The sequence below is a fragment of the Neolamprologus multifasciatus genome, chromosome 13 (genome assembly GCF_963576455.1).
Source record: "Neolamprologus multifasciatus chromosome 13, fNeoMul1.2, whole genome shotgun sequence".
NCBI lineage: Eukaryota > Metazoa > Chordata > Actinopteri > Cichliformes > Cichlidae > Neolamprologus > Neolamprologus multifasciatus.
The window spans coordinates 32,649,786-32,670,393 of record NC_140451.1 but is presented as its reverse complement, the minus strand read 5'-3'; the positions used below and the strand labels follow the sequence as shown (position 1 = coordinate 32,670,393).

Below are 20,608 nucleotides of genomic sequence, written 5' to 3'. Positions count from 1 at the left end.
TCGATTTATTCTTAACGACTGATTATGTAAACTGTTCAAAGTGTCTGTGTTTGTTCGCAGACCTGCAGTCAAGTGTGCAGACCTCACACAGCTCTGAGGACTGCTCCGTGTGCTTTATGTGTCAGAGCTGACAGCGTGCAGTCCGAGTCCGAGTCTTAATATGGCAGTTTTTTAACCCTTTAAGACCGACCATAGAACCAAGTCTGCCAGAGCTTATATTATATGTTTACATGCTGTGGAGCCATTTTTGGGAGCATTTCAAGTTGCTATACATCAATACAACCATTATAGCCCAAATTTTAATAATATGTCTGCATTAAGTGCATAGTAATTACATAAATTGCAAAAAAGTGCAATAAACTACAAAAAAATTGAAAATCGTTTTTGTTTTTTTAACATATATTTCTAGTTAGAGAAATTTAAGAGGCTTATCCCTCAAAACTGTAAATACAAAAAAGTTGCACAAAATAGTTTCCCACCACAGGAAATTTATTTTGAGTGTCTTCATAGTTTTATTTTTGAAATACACCAATTTTTATACACTGCAGGAAAAACGAAAATAAATATTATAATGCAAGTTTGCAAAAAAGCAGCATATGCATCAAAATAAACTATTTCCAGCAGTGCAATATGAGTCCTAAGCATCCCAGAAACCACACAGAAAGTCATAAAGTCAAAGATAACTTATAAAAACACCAGTATAGGCTCATGAGGCCCTGATGGTAAAAACCTACATTTCCGCAAAAATGACGTCACTTCCGGTTTCGGGCAGGTCATGGCGGACATGCGATAGGTCGCGCTGACGTCTATTCCAACATAGGAAGTGTTATGAACAGCTGATCGGATCAGCAAAGCGTGTTTCTGGAATATTATGTTTTTGTTGCTGCAAGCGCTTTTTATGCAGTTTTTGCAAAGTTATATGTGGAAGGAAACTGTGACCGAGGACAAGCTGATGGCATAAGATGTAAGTACAACTCCTCCGGTTTCATATGCAAAAAAAAATTTTGTGCTAGCTTACGTGGTTGCAGAGCTACCGGGATTTAAAAGTAGTTACGCAAAACAGAGCGTGCTGCTCTGACCGGTTAAAAACCTACCAGTCGGTCGGGACATCGATCTTGGCGATTTTGAAGTTGAGGTCGGCCATTCCTCCAACTGGAACGCGGTCGCTGCCTGTGGCAAAGTGGAGGAGCTTCTTTTGCAGTTCCAGAGGGAAGGCCAACACCACGTCCCAGAAACATCTGCAACAGCGCGAAGATCATATAATAAAATAAACAAATCAATTACAGAGACTCGGAGAGGAAGTGGATTCTCTAAGGGTTCAAACGAGAAAAGAAGCACTTGGATGCTCGCTGTCATTCAAGCAGTGACTACAGAGAGTATAATCAATAAAATAAAAAGGAAAAATGAATATCATGATCACTGACCCTGGCATTGCTCCCGTCCAAACTTACTTGCTTGTATCCTTCAAGTTAGATCGTGTGACATGATTTATATGATTATTGCAATCTTTATTTGTGTGGTGGAGACACCAATATTAGCTGACAAAACAAAGCGCAAAATGAAACTTTAATCAGACAAACACTAATAAGAATTTCTGAAACTGCTGCAGGCAGACAGCACTGCAGTTGTGTAACAGGCCTGCAGCTGCTTGTCAGTTGTGAGTTACAATATCTGCGGCATTTTCCTCCCTCACCGCCAAAAACAAAGGCCTGTGTGTGTGTGTGCGTGTGTGTGTGTGTGTGTGTGTGTGTGTGTGAGAAAAACAAGTGATAATTACACCCTGCAAGAAAACGAATCCAAAGCAAACATTTGCACCCTGCACACGTTACTTCCACCTTATTTCAACAAACAATCAGAGCTGAGGAGAAACAAAAAGGGCCGTAATTCCACTTTATGGTCTGCAGCGCCAATAAAAGTCAAAAAGCAACAGTAACATTTTAACGGGCGCGCTGATCTCATCACATTATATAATGTGTGCATGGAAAACTTCCATGGTTCTCTGTCCAAGCAGAGAGTGTGAGGTATGTGTGGACTTCCTGCACAGCAGTGTTAGTAAACAGGAAGTGCTGGGGTCGTACCGTACGGTGGCGTCGGTCTTGCCGTATCCTTCGTACTGAGCAGCTTTCTGCAGGGCGCTCATGTCGAGCTCCGGACTCCCGCACACCAACATCTCCACCTCCTCAGGCCGAAGCAACTGCAAACACCGGACGATAAAACACAAATGATATACGATTCAGAGAAAAACCTCAGCTGCTGTGTTTGTTTTCCCACATTGATGTTCAACACAACACCAATTATTCACACATGGGTGCGGCTGTAAGCTGTGGGTAGTTTCCTTCTTCCTTCCACTTTGGTTTGTGTTCAGGCTTAAAGTTACTTAAAGTTGGTGTTGGCTGAACAATACAAACTAACTGAGCAGAAGGTTGTTCTGTTCATGATGTTGGACAGGAAGTCACATTAGGTCAATAACCAACATGTCGCCTCATCTTCAAACTATGCTGACGTGTCTGCAATGATTCGTCACACTTTGGGCTACAAGTGTGAACGTGTTTGGTCTAAATCCAGTTTCATGCAGCCTCCTCCAGCCACAGCCAGAGAAAGACTGGAAGTTTTTGATCATGACGTCCATCTGTTTTACATGAATTTCAGTCTTATCCAATTAAATCGATTGATGCATTCATATGAATGTGGGCTGGAGCTGCTCAGCTGTTCTTATTACTGCTCTTCATGCAGTCTGAGCTTACATTGAACTCTGTTTCTTCAGTGCTATACAGGTTTAAATGGAAACAGTCCCTAAATTACCGATAAATATAAACTAAAGACAAAATAAAACAAATATTCTGCTCAACTGAACCTGAGAGCAAGCAAGAAAAAAAGGTTTTAAAACGATTGAGAGACTGAGCGGCTCGAAGTTGTTCCAAAGATTAGGAGCCACCACTGAAAAGGCTCCGCTCTGCTTTAAACCGAGGTCCAGGAGCAGCTGGTTCCTGGACCTCGGCGCTCTGGTAGGATTATAGAGTTAAAGTGGTGCGAAACCAGGGGTAGGAACTCCAGGCCTCGAGGGCCGGTGTCCTGCAGGGTTCAGATGTGTCCTTGATCCAACACAGCTGATTTAAATGACTAAATGACCTCCTCAACATGTCTTGAAGTTCTCCAGAGGCCTGGTAATGAACTAATCATCTCACTCTGGGTCAACACACCCAGACCGGATCCTGAAATGGACTGGAAACCAGTGTAGGGAGGCCAGTACAAGTGTAATGTGCTCACACCGTTTCTTCCCGTTAAAAGGCGAGCGAGTGAGAACTGATCAATAATCAAGGCGAGAGGTCTACTCTCTCAAAGTCATGTGGAAGGAGGAAGCCCTTTACCTTTCTAATGACCCTTAGTTGGAAGAAACTTGTCTTAGTGTAGCAACAAATCAAATTTTAAAGCACTATCGAACAGATCACACAAAGAAACTAAAGGACCAACAGCGCTGTGATCTGGTTTGGCTGCCCAAAGAAAATCATTTCGGTTTTGCTTTTGTTCAGGTTGAGGACGTTTACCATGATTGTACATCTCTGAGAAGAGAAACTCTGACAGACATGACTGGAATCTGTAGCTTTAATTCTTATTATACTTACATATTTCAAGCCATGACAGAGGAATGACATGATGTACAGTTAAAAGCAGGTCATTAGGGACTCTTAGAAAGCAATGCCTGTTAAATCCAACCATGAATGTAGTTGGGTATAAACGACTTTCTCTAAAACCTTTGGCAGTAAAGGAGCTTAGAAATGGGTCTGAAATGAGAAAGAACAGAAGTTTGGAAAGTTGCTGTTTTTGATGAGGGGTTGTTGACAGCATGGAAAACTGTCTAGGAGGCAGTTTTAACTCTATCAGTTAAAAAAGGGGACAGACACTTGTTCAAAGACACCTGGACAAACAGAAGAAACAGCAGGATACGGGACAGAGATTCACGAGTGCTGAAAAGAAGGTGTGGCTATTACTCGACAAGAACACAAACGCTGTGTTAGCTGAATGTGATGAAACATAGTATATTACAAATACGTAACCAGTTCAGGCTGGTTTGCAGCCATTAAAATAACCATACGGGTAAATCTCTGCACCAGTGGCTGAAAAACAGAAAACCCAAAACACTACTGAGCTAATATTCAAATAATAGTTAAGGAATATGTGGTAATTTTCACAAACAGCTAACTCAAACTTTAGAGGATTAAGGGTTTCACTTACTGATATTTAAAAGTAGTGATAACGTGCAGTTTCATTTCTGTATCTAATCCTACAGATCTACTAGTTTTTGTATCTCTAATAGCGAGTTGTGGAGGGAACGATGGCGTCTCGGTGCTGGAGTTGTTCCAGCGATCGTTGGGTTTTCGGGCAATAAAATGGGCTGATTGGACCACAGTGAATGGAGTTTGATGTGTTTCATAGAGTGTTGCAATAACTCGTTTATACTTCCCGGACTACTGCGTGACTTCAGGTATTAAGAAGAAAACTAAAGGGATTAGTGTTGACTAGTTGTGGCTAAAAAGTGGTGTAAAAGCAGGCCAGTTAGAACAAAGGAAAACACCTCTGTGGCCTGGATATTGAATTATCTGCTGCTGGAATGCATCCATATTACTCGCTGAGGGAGGGAGTTTGTCTTTGCTGTTGCAGTTTGAATCAACACGGCTGGATTCATCCATCAGCTGACGCAGAGGCTGTAAAGGCCTGCGGCTGTGAGGAACGGTGGTGGATGATTAACGGATGCACTGATCGCTGCATCGCTTTATGGACGTGCAGCTGAACAGGTTTTTAATATATGTTTGTTGAAGCTCGTTATTTTGATTGATTGACCGCATCACTCTTTTGTATGCAACTGACTGATATCTCACAATAACCTTTTTGGATAAATCAAGTATTTCTTATCTTATTTTATTGAGTTTAATACATTTTCTATGACCCCCCCCCAAATAAAGTTATAGATGGATATAGCTGATAGAAGAAGTTTGAATATTCTTATTGCACCTTTTCCTCAGCCACAGTGATCTTTAAGTAAAGTCTGATATTGTGGTGGCCGTACTGAATAGTCGGCCACGTTGTCTCTGGTTGGCTGCAGCCTGATATGTAACATAAAAAAGTTTGCAATGCAGCGAATAGAAATTACCTTAAATGTATGAAAACTACAGCAACACCAAGCTGCATAACTGTAAATGCATTCACTGCTTTCGCTGAATTAAAAAAACAACATATTTCACTAAATCTCTATAATTAAAAACAGATTTCCATTTAATAAGCAGAATTTGACATTTTAACCTTGGAAGTCTAAATGTTTTAACCCACAGAGCTGATGTCACTATACAGAAGCTCAGCAGCCTTGCCACATACCAGCTTCCTCTAAATTTCCACTAAAACATAACACCACGGCGGTGAGTGAAGCTCAAACAGGAAGTCTCGTCAGAGCTCAGCAGCTGATAGCATCCAATATGTCAAACAGTCAACTTCACAGGAATCCAGTGAAAGTTTCACTTTATTTTCTATAAATGAAAAATAAACTTATGAGCACGCAGCCTCATCCTGACCTGTCTGTGCAGGACAAAGACTGAAACAGCGAACCGCAAAGAACGAAGGAAAACAAACTGATCTTGAGACATGTGACCCAGCTCACTTAGCTGCTAGAAACTCCATCAATACTCAGCACAAAGACGCAAAGTGTGAAACCCCCAAAGCCAAACACGCCCCCATCAAAAATACTGTAGGGCTGTCTCATCACACAAAACGTCAGCGGGTGTGGACGTGACTCAAAGAGCGATAGTAAACGGAAGAGTCAGAGTCATGTCAGAAAAACTGAAAAAAGGATTACTCAGAAAGCAGAAGTAGGTCAAACTCACGTCAGCACATCAAAACTTCACTACCTGCTTTTAGGAAGTCAGCTCAGAAAGACGAGGCTTTTATTTTTTACTTTGTCAGTGTTGATAACAGCTTAACAAAATAAAATAAAAGTCATCATGCCGGGAAAATAACAGATGCTGAACAAATTGCATTTACTTTATTTCTTAACCCTTTAAGACCTACCATAAGGCCAAGGCCGCCAGAGCTTATATTATATGTTTACATGCTGTGGAGCCATTTTTGGGAGCATTTCAAGTTGCTATACATCAATACAACCATTACAGCCTAGATTTTAAAAATATGTCTGCATTAAGTGCATAGTAATTACATAAATTGCAAAAAAAGTGCAATAAACTCCAAAAAAATTGAAAATCGTTTTTGTTTTTTAACATATATTTCTAGTTAGAGAAATTTAAGAGGCTTATCCCTCAAAACTATAAATACAAAAAAGTTGCACAAAATAGTTTCCCACCACAGGAAATTTATTGTGAGTGTCTTCATAGTTTTATTTTTGAAATACACCAATTTTTATACACTGCAGGAAAAACGAAAATAAATATTTTAATGCAAATTTGCAAAAAAGCAGCATGTGCATCAAAATAAACTATTTCCAGCAGTGCAATATGAGTCCTAAGCATCCCAGAAACCACACAGAAAGTCATAAAGTCAAACATAACTTTTAAAAACACCAGTATAGGCTCATGAGGCCCTGATGGTAAAAAACTACATTTCCGCAAAAATGACGTCACTTCCGGTTTCGGGCAGGTCATGGCGGACATGTGAAAGTTCACGCTGACGTCTATTCCAACGTAGGAAGTGTTATGAACAGCTGATCGGATCAGCAAAGCGTGTTTCTGGAATATTATGTTTTTGTTGCTGCAAGTGCTTTTTATGCAGTTTTTGCAAAGTTATATGTGGAAGGAAACTGTGACCGAGGACAAGCTGATGGCATAAGATGTAAGTACAACTCCTCCGGTTTCATATGCAAAAAGAATTATTGCACTAGCTTACGTGGTTGCAGAGCTACCGGGATTTAAAAATAGTTACCCAAAACAGAGCGTGCTGCTCTGACCGGCTTCAAAGGGTTAATGTGAGCAATTTGCATTGATCAGGATGGAAGTCGATCGGGTTATCCAACGCTGTGGTCCAAAGAGGCGTTCTGATGTTCGGACATTCTCAAAGTTAATTTTCTCCCACGTGCATCAATTCAAGCTTTATGCTGCTCAGAGAATGATCGAGTCCAAGTGACGAGAAACATGAAAGTGATTTATTCTGCATAATAACCTCAAAGAAAACCAAGTTTGGTTTCTAACGACTCAGCTGGAGTGAAGGAGTATCTCTGGGTCTTATACGTGACAGAATAGGCGTGTGAAGTGAGAGACTGACAGGTGGATTCTGGGTGCAGTCTGTCATCATACGGTCTGTTATGGTGACGATGCGTGGTGCTGTAAATAGTGGCCAAAAGAAGAAGATGACAGATACCATCGATGGAAATGAGCTCTCTGGGTTCAGCTTTACAGACTGAACATGCGTCTCTGCTGTGTTGGCAGACAGAGAGCTGCACACAGCGCTTTCAGCCACTGTCTGTGATTTTCATGCTTTATTTTTCATCTTTAACGTTCATCATGACCCTATTCCAGGTGAACTCTGGACCAGAGAAGGTGACAAACTCAGTCATTCGGCTGAAAGAAAGAGAAAGACACGATGGTGTAGGCATGTCCACTCAAGAGGCAGGCCAAGGACACTGGACGGTTTGTGTCTCTCACCTCCAGAAGAGCTGGAAGCTCATCTGGAGGTCTGGGTATCTCTGATTAGACTGACGAGTCTTGGAATAGTTTGGCTGACTTGTTAATGTTTTATTGTAAGTTTAAAGAAGACAAGAAGAGCTCTAGAGGTTTGGTGTACTGTAAAATTAGTTGCATAAGAAGTGCAGTAAGCAAAGATGAGATAGGCCAGTGTTTCCACATCAGTGTGTGTGGATTCCCAGTGATGTAACTTTCCTTATTGTGCACTCCGATTTGTTGTAATGCAAAAGCTACTCCAAAAACAACAAAACCAAACACCTGCTCAGCAAGCAGGTTTAATCCAGTCCTACAGTGACCGTAAACTGAAATGTATATATCACTAAACTAATCATAAATGATCAAAACCATCATAGAGACGTTCCTGGAAAAGCACACGGACACGGGACGCATGCTGTTTTTTCCCAAACTGATATAAGGAGGCCAGTGGAGCGAGTTCTTATCAGCAAGCCTGAGACCTGCTGCCACTTTACTCTTTACAGTTTGACTCGTTTGTCTGACCCAGATTCAGACTCGGCTGATAAACGGGGGTCAAACTGGGCAGCTTTATCTCTACCTGTAAGAAAGACTGTGGGTTTGGCTCCATAATCTGAAACGTCCTACTAACACAAAAAATAATCAACGCATGAGGGTTTTCTTTCCTTCACGGTTGCTGCTCAGGAAGCGATAAATCTTACATGACTGGCACTATTTGAATTGTTTCTCCAGCAAATTTATACAGTTTATCTCGAAGCAAACAGAGAACTGGTATTTTGAGAAGCCCTTCACTGGATGGTGTGCACAGTTTGGCCTGTTCTATCTCCCTCCAGTTTAATTTGAATGTTTAAAATGTGACAGAGAAATATTTTAAAGGTGCCATGATCAGGTGGAAGGGAATGGATGTGTGTCTTTGCGTAAGAGTCTATGTTAAGAAATGCTTAACCCTTTAAGACCTACCATAGAACCAAGTCCGCCAGAGCTTATATTATATGTTTACATGCTGTGGAGCCATTTTTGGGAGCATTTCAAGTTGCTATACATCAATACAACCATTATAGCCCAGGTTTTAATAATATGTCTGCATTAAGTGCATAGTAATTACATAAATTGCAAAAAAGTGCAATAAACTATAAAAAAATTGAAAATCGTTTTTGTTTTTTTAACATATATTTCTAGTTAGAGAAATTTAAGAGGCTTATCCCTCAAAACTGTAAATACAAAAAAGTTGCACAAACTAGTTTCCCACCACAGGAAATTTATTTTGAGTGTCTTCATAGTTTTATTTTTGAAATACACCAATTTTTATACACTGCAGGAAAAACAAAAATAAATATTATAATGCAAATTTGCAAAAAAGCAGCATATGCATCAAAATAAACTATTTCCAGCAGTGCAATATGAGTCCTAAGCATCCCAGAAACGACACAGAAAGTCATAAAGTCAAACATAACTTTTAAAAACACCAGTATAGGCTTTTAAGGCCCTGATGGGAAAAAACTACATTTCCGCGAAAATGACGTCATTTCCGGTTTTGGGCAGGACATGGTGGACATGCAAAAGTTCGCGCTGATGTCTATTCCAATGTAGGAAGTGTTACAAACAGCTGATCGGATCAGCAAAGCGTGTTTCTGGAATATTATGTTTTTGTTGCTGCAAGTGCTTTTTATGCAGTTTTTGCAAAGTTATATGTGGAAGGAAACTGTGACCGAGGACAAGCTGATGACATAAGATGTAAGTACAACTCCTCCGGTTTCATATGCAAAAAAAATTATTGTGCTAGCTCACGTGGTTGCAGAGCTACCAGGATTTAAAAATAGTTACACAAAACAGAGCGTGCCCGCTCCGACCGGCTTTAAAGGGTTAAGATAAGGATAAAGCATATTGATCTTTAAATAACACATTTTGTAGCAGACTCACCATGAGTGCGTCCGATGCGCACACACTGTGGAAGCCGTGGTAGAAGGCAGCAAACTGTTTATAAATGGATTTATTCAGCAGGAAGTCGACATAGAGCTGGACATACTCTGTGGAAAGAGAAGAAACAGTTTGATTTCCATTACAAACATTTGCCCTTCAGCCTTGGCTCCTCCGTTCAGCAAACACAGCGAGAGGGATGCTGGTAACGAGTGGGCCCGGACCCCAACAAGAGCCACTGGATGGAAAATCAAGTTTAATAAGAGAAGCAGAGTTGATGTGCTCAGCTGGACTTTAGCCCCCCAGGAGGAACAAAGAGGCTTTTTACCTGAGCCAGGTTTCACTGCTCACATGGAGTTAAAGAGCACAGAAGGCGCAATAAAGTTGTTCCTCAGGATTACACACTCGAGACTCTTAAAGACGGCAGGACAGTAGCTCTCTTTACAATAATGAGGATGTTGGATCACAGAGCTGATTTCACACTGGAACAATTTCGTCACTAAGTGCACTGCATTAAATGAAGTTCAGAGACTGCAGAGTCTCATATGAATCCATCAGCCCAGCGCTGAAATATCTTTCCAGCTATTCAGCGAATGCTCATCCGAACCGATCTGCTGATTTTACATCCAGCTTCTTATGCTGCATGCTTATCAGATGATGGTCTCAGCATCTACTGAATTTGCTGCCAACACTAACGGTTCCCATGTGGTTTGCCACTGTAGTTTTCTGGGAGATCACGGAGACGGTAGAGAACTGCAGACACTCGTCTACCTGCAGAAAGCATCTGCTGCCAGATGGAGGCTTTTTACAACACTGTGGGAAATGTGAGTCACTCTTGCTTGTGTTGTTGGTCCGTCAGCCACAGAGAAGAGCACAGTCACAAAACACACTGTTAAAATAAAAGAACAGGAGAGGAGTGTTGCCTCCTTCCCTGTTCTTGCCCACTTTTGAACCCATAGTTATTGGTTCAAACCAACAGTTCAAACCAATAGTTGGAACAAATAGTTCTTGGTTCAATCCACCAGTTTGAACTATCAGTTATTGGTTCAAACCAACTTTTGGAACCATCAGTTATTGGTTCAAACCAACAGTTTGAACCAATGACTATTGGTTGAAACCAATAGTTATTGGTTCAAACCAACAGTTCCTGGTTTAAACCAATGGTTGAAACCAATAGTTATTGGTTCAAACCAACAGTTTGAATCAATAACTATTGGTTTGAACCAATAGTTATTGGTTCAAACCAACAGTTCAAACCAACAACTATTGGTTTGAACCAATAACTATTGGTTCAAACCAACAGTTCTAACCAACAGTTCCTGTTTAAACCAATGGTTGAAACCAATAGTTATTGGTTCAAACCAACAGTTCAAACCAACAGTTCCTGGTTTAAACCAATGGCTGAAACCAATAGTTATTGGTTCAAACCAACAGTTCCTGGTTTAAACCAATGGTTGAAACCAATAGTTATTGGTTCAAACCAACAGTTTGAATCAATAACTATTGGTTTGAACCAATAGTTATTGGTTCAAACCAACTTTTGGAACCATCAGTTATTGGTTCAAACCAACAGTTTGAACCAATGGTTATTGGTTCAAACCAATAGTTACTGGTTCAAAAGTTTGGAGCAAACGCCATGTTTTTGTGATCTAAGAAATACAGCTATCAAAACTTAGTCTAATAATCAATTTTGTATCTTAACTTTGCAGAAATGTGTACTAGAGGTGTCCTGAAGATATTCTTAGGATCCCTACGAGTGCTATAGTTTGTAGCTGTGTAAAAGGTCAGGTTAAGGGCAGTGACTCTGCACATAAAAGGTAAAAACCATATCTCCTCTCAAGGTCATCTTCTTGTGCACCTCCGGATTGCTTTCAGCAATATATTTGGATCACTCTCTAAATGTCCTATTTTGATCGCTGTGTGGACGTATCTGTGATCTCAAGGAAGCAGTTTAAGTTCAGGGCATCAGGTCAGGAGTGCAACCACCACCCTTTTATTACTTCCACAGTTCAGAGGCTACGCTGTGTACTGTTTACTATGAATTTATCACCTAGGGTCAAACTGCCAAGTTGTACGGTAACTTATAAAGTTACTAAACTCTAAACCCTAGACTCCGTCTCAAATTTACTACCATTACTTACTACTATCTATTATGACTGTGCCCTTCAGTGTTTGGCTGTCTGATTTTCTGTTTCATACTTCAGAAGGTGAGTATCATATGCAGCACAGTTTTGCAGTACAGTTCATCCTCAATTAAAGGTACGAGTACTGGACTGCAGTTAAGGACGCAGGTTCATACGGGTACAAAAGGCTCTTTGAGGGCCAGTGAGAATATTTGTTGCCTTGGAGGTGAGTTACTGCCAATGGTGACTGCAGTGTGGACTCACCCTTCCTGTTCTGCTTGGTGACGGGGATTTTGTCTCCTCCAGGCTTCAGGTTGTAGGATTTGACCACGCCCATCTCCTCCTGGAACACCTGAAACGCACAAAAATCAACATCACACATGCAATGGTGCACAAACTGTCGTAGGCCATCAGTGAAGAAAGCCCCGGCACTGGAACATCGAGTTGATTTTAGACCATGAATGTGTTTCTGCTTCAAATCAGCGGCCATATCAGCCAAGGCTGCCAAAACAACAACCAGGCAGTCACGGCGTGCTCACCGGTCTCGCTCTCTTTGTTTTTCAGATAGTGGTTACTTTCACTTAACGAAAGATTAACAATGAATTTCCTGGCAATCTGATGCGAGGACAAGAATCCAGGACGTCAGCGAGCTAGGTCAACAAACGGCACACAAAAACTCATCGTCTCCATGTTGTGGTTTCGTCGTGGATCGCTCAATACAAACATCATCAAATCGAAGAAAAGTTCCCATCTGATTAGAATCAGATGATTTTTGTCCAATTGCTCCAACATATTTCATGAAGCCATGTAAAATTTGTCATGTCCTCAAAGTACACAGTAGTGGGTAGATTGGGCCTTTTTTTAGCCCTCATAACTTGTTAAAAAGCTTCTGTTAAAACCTGTTAGCAAATCTATTTAATTTCTATAATGGGATATATCATACAGTGTCTTCAACAGGAAAACTTGTTATTGGCTCGGCTTTTTAATACCATGTTAATGGCTTAGAGGATAGAGGATATGAATAAGTGCTGGTACCCGGGATGTTTGATTTGGTTCTGATTAAAAACTGGAGTAAACTTAGAAAAGTACATTTTGAGTAAGTCTTCAGGGTCATATCACCATGTGTGATAAGTAGCTGGTAAAGCAAGTTTCACAATATTAAAGGTCTCATTTTTCCTGCATTTTCAGACCAGGTTGCACCTGCACCTGCACCTGCACCTTCACCTGCAGCTTCACCTGCACCTTCACCTGCAGCTTGTTTTTCCAGAATATCCGACAAATGCTCAATGGGATAGAGCTCTGGGGAATCTGGACGCTGCGTGAACACGTTCACCTTTTAGTCATGTCCTCCAGATCACTCCTGAACAATGTGCAGAGTGTACCCGGGCACATTATCCTGCCATCAGGGAATACCGCGGCCACAAACTGGTGTACGTGATCAGCAGCAATGTATATGTGCATGTCAAAATAGCCAGGGCTCAAGGTCTATCAGCACCTGACTGTCCACATGATGCACAAGAAAAATGTGAGGTACCCTTCATTCATTACTCCACTCACACTCACACGTCCATTGTTGTGGCTGCAGCAGCTCTTAGGTTTGATAATGATCCTCCGGCACAAATAATCCTTGAGCTCAGTGTGCAGCAGTAAGACCTACAACACCTGTCGCCTCGTAGACGCTCTGACACATTCACAGTGAGACTGTCAGAGTTGTTCGGACACTGATGCTGGACATTTTTCCTGGTTCCAACACATCGACTGTTACAGCTGATTTTGAAATGAAATAACCCCTGATGTGCTGTTACCTCACCTGTCGATGCTTTCAATGGGTGGATGAGTTTTTTAATGTTTTGGTTCTCCCGGAGAGATTTTAAGAAAAGCCAAAAGTCAAACGTAAAGGCAGGGAGCCAATAAGGTAACATACTCACTGCCTTTACAGTATGTAATAGTTGTGCTTGTGTGCCTCATCATCCCCAAAAGGCTGTTTAAAAATACACTTTTATTTCGGGTTTACAGCTATGGTTACCGTAGAGAATTTATTATTTCGGTGTAGCCCGCAGCATTGCTTACAGAGGGGTATAAATGCAGTGAAAGGAATACATTGAAGTAGAAACATACAAAAATAGGACACAGTGAGCTAACGAAACTGATCCAGCAAACTGTAAGTCAGTGAGTTCATGTGTAGCACACAGACGAGCGACTGTGACCAGCCTGCAGCTCACAGCGAGCTGACACACCGGGCTGAAATAACACCTCCTCTCTGCTGTTTGCAGACTCTTTCTTCCCACACATGCTCCAGCTTCACCTTTAACCCCGACAGAGAGCACGAAGCAGCCTGATACGACCAGACTGTTCGCTAAATATGCAAGATGCTACAAAATGCATAGTTCAGCAGGAAGAGCTCATTTTAAATTGTTTCCACAGGCTTTAAAGCAGCGGTCCCCAACCCCCGGGCCTCGGACCGGTACCGGTCCGTGAGTCGTTTGGTACCGGGCCGCGAGAGTTGAGGCTCAGGTGTGAAATGTTTAGTTTTCATGGTTTTTATCAGTTTTCAGCGTTATTTTGTTATCGTTTTTATCGTTAACTCTGTTTTCCTGGGTCTTTTCACGTGTGTTATGAATAAATCTTCTTTTTTCGGTACCAGTACTAGTTTTATTTTGTTGCATTTATCAGCAACACCTTAAAGGCCGGTCCATGAAAATATTGTCGGGCATAAAAAAGGTTGGAGACCGCTGCTTTAAAACTCACACTGCAACCTCTCTGTAATCTGTTTGCAGTAATCTGATATTTAAGTCAGTGCGTAAACTGATGAACAAATATATTTTTGTGCATATTCCAGGAAAATGAAAGGTGGTTGTGAGCATCCTGTTAGTCAGCAGGTGATTACATCTGCTGATCTAAACAGGAAGAGGGTTCTGAGGTTATGTTTCCTTTAATAACGGGTTTTTTGATCCTGTTGAAGTAAATTAAATGATTTTATTGAATTTAGTTAATTTATTTTTTGCTTTTAAGAGATGCAGCTACCCAAGAAAATGAGCAGTAGAAGATAATTTGACTTTTGAAGTCGGGGTGGACAATTCATATACATGCTTCACCTGAAGTTTATATTCAGTGTCTGAATTGAAATAATAAATTTGACTATTTATTTAATAAGAGAGTGTTGGGGTTCATTGCCTCAGGGTAACCTTACACAGCACTTTTCTTTCTCTCGCCTCCAACACACTTCATTCATTCAGCTCATCGTCTCGTTCTGAGGCAGCTTCAGCGTTTCACACCCAGCTGATCACTTCAATCGGGGGATTGGAGCAGGGACTGGCTCCCCAAAGGAGAACCTGCGAGCTTCAGGATGTATAAATATTCAACTACTAAGTTACAGGAAATGGAACTTTGGCGGGAGGAAAGGATGTGATTGGTCAGTCAGGGTCATTCCTTGTGACAGTGAGGAAGAGTGGACCACCGAGTCAGGTCTGAGGAACCTAAGTAAGCCAAGGGTCAGAGTGTGTGTGTGTGTGTGTGTGTGTGTGTGTGTGTGTGTGTGTGTGTGTGTGTGTGTGTGTGTGTGTGTGTCAGGAGCATGGACTACTCCAAAGTCAAATGTCAGAAATGTGATATCCACCTCTGTTCCACATCCACCAGCAGCTGCTCCACGAGGTTCCACACAGGATGGCGTCAGTGTCAGACACACAGACTGACCCGTGCATGCACACACAAACACGCACACACACTTACTTGGTTGCTGGGAAATCTTATTTGACATCCACAACACGAGTATGCACAGAAAGCAGCGACATTGTTGCCTTGAGGCAAGTATATCGTAAAAAATGAACGTTTTTATTTGTAGGGACGCGTGTTGATTTAACCTCTGAGACTGGGGGATTTTAACCAGCGAGCGTGTGGGGGAATGACCCCGTTAGGGCCAACCTCTGGTGGCTATTTAGCACTTCTGTGTTGGTGTTTGTCATCACAGGCGGATGCTTTAAAAAGATCAATCTACACAGTTTCAGACACATCTGTACCAAGAAAGCACTGCATTTTTAAATTTTTGTTACTCTGAAGTTGTGAAATAAACGTTCATTCGTAGTTTGTGTTTGACATTTGACTTCCTGGCTGGACGACGTCATCGGTGGAACCGATCCAGGTCACCCACTGCTCTAAAATTACCAGAGCAGTCACAGCTGTCTGTCGCCACCTTCATACGCTTTAATCTCGATGTCTGTGGTGTGTGACTGTGTGAATATAACAGTTCTAACAATAGCTGCTTGGAAAGTTTCCAGTTGTGAGGTCTCTTTCACATCATTAACAACCGGAATCAATAAAATCCTGCAGCCAGGTCATCATTTACACCTTTATTCAATTACAGTTAACAGCTGAAGTCAATCCAAGAGGACAACAAAGGAAAGTCTTTGTCAGATTTTATACAAGTGGCATTTCTGCGTTTTCACACCTTTTGCAAGAGTGGAAACATGTGGGGAGCAGAAGCTATTCAACATCACAAATCTCTGAGCTTCAGGGCTGTAACACAACAGCAAGTAACTTTAACGGCTTTAACGAGGACAAGTCACATCACTTTCATTACCACTCCTCTTTTTCTCAAAGCCCAAGATTGGCTTCTTATAACTTGGGTTGAACTGTTATGAGTGCTGAAAGCAAACTGAATGCAATGCTGTGCAGCAGGAAGTTAACCCTTTAAGACCTACCATAGAACCAAGTCCGCCAGAGCTTATATTATATGTTTACATGCTGTGGAGCCATTTTTGGGAGCATTTCAAGTTGCTATACATCAATACAACCATTATAGCCCAGATTTTAATAATATGTCTGCATTAAGTGCATAGTAATTACATAAGTTGCAAAAAAGTGAAATAAACTACAAAAAAATTGAAAATCGTTTTTGTTTTTTTAACATATATTTCTAGTTAGAGAAATTTAAGAGGCTTATCCCTCAAAACTGTAAATACAAAAAAGTTGCACAAAATAGTTTCCCACCACAGGAAATTTATTTTGAGTGTCTTCATAGTTTTATTTTTGAAATACACCAATTTTTATACACTGCAGGAAAAACGAAAATAAATATGATAGTGCAAATTTGCAAAAAAAAACCAGCATGTGCATCAAAATAAACTATTTCCAGCAGTGCAATATGAGTCCTAAGCATCCCAGAAACCACACAGAAAGTCAGAAAGTCAAAGATAACTTTTAAAAACACTAGTATAGGCTCATGAGGCCCTGATGGCGGACATGCGATAGTTCGCACTGACGTCTTATCCAACGTAGGAAGTGTTATGAACAGCTGATCGGATCGGCAAAGCGTGTTTCTGAAATATTATGTTTTTGTTTCTGCAAGCGCTTTTTATGCAGTTTTTGCAAAGCTATATGTGGAAGGAAACTGTGACCGAGGACAAGCTGATGGCATAAGATGTAAGTACAACTCCTGCTGTTTCATATGCAAAAAAAATTATTGCGCTAGCTCACGTGGTTGCAGAGCTACTGGGATTTAAAAATAGTTACGCAAAACAGAGCGTGCTGCTCTGACCGGTTTTAAAGGGTTAACGAAGTAGCTAACTAAGCTAACTGTCAGCCATGTTAGCTGTTCTGTTGCCTTTTCTGGCTCATTTTCATTCTCCCAACAACAATTCGGACGATCGTTGGATGCAACTGAGCGCACAACAGGAGACGAGGAACTGTCTCTAAAACCAGTTTTTAATTAGTAGCCTAATGTAGCAGAACCCTGTAGTTACCACTGGTGGCCACAGAGGGCACTGTTGACTCCGCTCAGCAAATCCTACACAAGCTGCTTTAAAAGAAGAGTTTTACCTGGAAGGTGAGGTAGAAGTCCTCTTCCACATTTCCCTCATAGCTTAGCAGCTCTCCCAAACCGTGAGCCAGCTCCTGCAGACACGAGAGGTCGAGAGGTCAGAATCAGGAAACGCGTGAATGAGTCGCAGCATTTTTCATTTCTGTAAGTCACAGCTTTTGTTTGGTGTTGATGGATTGGAGGGAAAACTCTGTGACTGCAGGTTAGGAATGAAGCAGCGTTTTTAACACACCCTCTTCTGACAGAACACGAGGATGACAAATGTCTCACGCAGTTCGCCTGAGGTCTGAGCTCTAATGAGTTTAGTCTGGCTGTGCCCCACCTCAAAACGTCGACATACCTCAGAAGCAATAAATCAAAGCTCTGCTGAGCTGCGAATAATGACTCTGAAATCAGTAGTGTGGGGACAAAGAAGACCCGAGATGGCACGGAAGTAATTAATCAGTACATTTATTTGTGTTTTGTGTCGTCACGTCATCGTCCTTCTTACTTACGATTGATTTTACAGTTTTAAGGCGCTCTGAGGCAAACACGGTGAATCCCACAGAGTTATGGTTCCAGCATCAACTCAGGCCTCAAACTATATCTGATTTCCTGCTGTTACACAACTACAGGGACAGTTATAGCACCCGTGTGTGTGTGTGTGTGTGTGTGTGTGTGTGTGTGTGTACTACAAAGGAGAGGTTTGACCTTCGTGAGGACGAAGGTGTTGGATGTGAAGCAGCTCGTGTATCGGATAACTCGGACTGACCGTCAGATGTTTCACGATCTTCACGTATGAATGAACAAACGAATGACAAACATCTTTATTATCTCTTGAAGTCGCAGCTAAACTGCACGTAAACTGCAACTAAAATAACAACTACAGCAACTCTTGTGGCTAACATGGCAATTTCTGCAACTAACCCAACCATTAAAAAGTGCAGCGATATAAGCAAACCACAGCAACACCTGCAACTAAACATGGCATCTTCAAACTCCAGCAACACCTGGAACTGTTGTGGCAACAACTGCAAGCAATCCAACTACAGGGAACTGCATCTGACATGGTGACTATTGCAACTGAATCAACTCAGCCTATGCAAACACAAGTACACATGCAGCTACTGTGGCAACATCTGCAAATGAACCGATATCTACAGCGAAGCTTTCAACCATTCTGCATCTAACCCAACCACCACAAACTACTGCAACTAAGCAAACTAATGAAATTGCAGCAACACCTGCAAGAATTGTGCTGACAACTACAATCAGTGCACAAAGAACTACAGCAACTTCTGTATCTTAACATATCAGTAACTCTGGCGACTCATGCAACTAATGGAGGCTACTGCAACTTAATCAAACACTCTAAACAGAGGAACATCTGCAACTTTGCATGTCTACATCTGCAAAAAAGCAACAAGTACAGCTCCATTAACTAACACATTAGCTATTGCAAACTAAACTAAATTAACCACCAACCACTTGGCGGCTGTAACATTTTGCATGTTCCATATCTTTTGTGATTCATTCGCCACGTTGTGCGATGTGAACTGTTTACAAAGAAACCAGGAAACAGCCTCTGACAGCACACCGATGAAGCCACAGACCCTCGGTATGCTTTACTATCAACTCCCAAAGCTGCGTGTGTGATAGACTTTATATAAGTGTGTGTAAGCCAAAGAGTAATTTACTAACTAGGTGTGAGAGAAACTGGGGGGAGCACTCGGCAAATGAAGCTAAAGTTTCCAACTATTTGTTACATCAACAGTTGCATGTGAATTTGACCAAATCAAAGAAAACACAGCGAAAAAAATCTTGAAAATCTATGAAAAATGAGCATGCACAGCTGTGGGCTGGTGCACTGCGTGAAAAGACAACCCAGCACTTTGTGAAAGTTACACGAGGGCACTTAAATCACTTAATCCCAATCATAAAACAATGCATGGAGTTAAATTTAGACTCCTCAAAGAGAAGGATTATGGGAAAGAAGAGGGTGAAGGCGAGCCAGAAAGTTCATAAGTTTAACTCTGGCGCCCTCTAGTGGCGGGCGAGAGAAATGTAAGCGTGAAAGTGGTTCAACATTACAAGAGTTTAGTTTTCCAGCGCAATTTAACAGCTCCTACATGTGACTTTAAGAAAAGAAAAACCTAAACGTGTTAGTGTAGTGCAACCCAACCAGCATTCCCAGCTTAAAACACGACTTTGTGCCACTTTTACAAAAAGTACCTTTGGCACAGCCTATATGTGCTGAGGGTTTACCTTCTTTTCCAAAGCATGAAAAGAAAGAGAAAGATGATCCTGTCCAAACACAGGACAAGTCCCATCGAGCACAATCAAGCTGAGAGTCTCTAACTAGAGAGCAGAAGACGTGTAAATGAAATACCTACCGGCATGATCTGCTGCAGGTCGTCCAGGGTGGCGTTTGCCATGCCAACGAGGGCATTTTGGTCACATGGTACAGTGGGTGGTGTGAGGAGCTTCCTGCAAGAACAGAAGAATTACAATTATTACAGGTTACTTCATATTATTCCCTCTAAATGTTGGATTGTGGCGTCTGAAACATCAGCAAAAGTTTCCACAGCATCTCTACGAGTAGCTGCAACTCGTGCACAGGAAGCTTTTGCAGCTGTGAGGTGACGGCAGCGTTACACTTTAGATTCTGCAGAAGAAGAAACGCTGTTGAGGTAAAAGGAATGGAAACGCACCCACCTGTAACAGTAGAGAGGGAAGTGGATGTCCAGCGCGATGCTGTTGTAAACAGCTAAGCCCATCAGCTGATCAGACAAGAGGTTAAGGAGGAAACAACACGATAATGTAACGCAAAGTAAAAATAAGCTTCTCTCAGTCCTCGGGGGGAAGTTTATTTTCATCTTTATTATTAACTTTAAGTTGTCTATTATTGTATATCTGTTTTGTATTTTTCTGCTATACAAATGTCACTTAATTCATAGATTGACTGATCGATATTTCCACTCTTAAACATCCTGAATGTCCACTTCACCCGAAAATACAAGTTAAAATGTTTAGTTTAGTGTTGAATGTGGGCGAAACTGTGAAATTACTGTAAAAAATAAAATAAAACCAACAAATTGAACTTATGAACAGTCACCTAAATT

At 41.4% G+C, this 20,608-nt stretch overlaps 1 protein-coding gene across 1 annotated transcript in view; it reads right to left on the bottom strand.

Annotated features, from left to right (window-relative positions):
• The window catches only part of hectd2 (HECT domain containing 2), a 72,521-nt gene that overhangs the window by 9,677 nt on the left and 42,236 nt on the right, over window positions 1-20,608 (bottom strand). The window contains exons 15-21 of the mRNA XM_085182412.1: window positions 20,202-20,266; window positions 19,880-19,973; window positions 17,507-17,581; window positions 11,957-12,044; window positions 9,573-9,679; window positions 2,079-2,194; window positions 1,095-1,238 (exon numbers count right to left, since the gene is read on the bottom strand). Coding sequence (XP_085038538.1) covers window positions 1,095-1,238; window positions 2,079-2,194; window positions 9,573-9,679; window positions 11,957-12,044; window positions 17,507-17,581; window positions 19,880-19,973; window positions 20,202-20,266 — 689 coding nt within the window. The remainder of the gene's footprint in view (window positions 1-1,094; window positions 1,239-2,078; window positions 2,195-9,572; window positions 9,680-11,956; window positions 12,045-17,506; window positions 17,582-19,879; window positions 19,974-20,201; window positions 20,267-20,608) is intronic.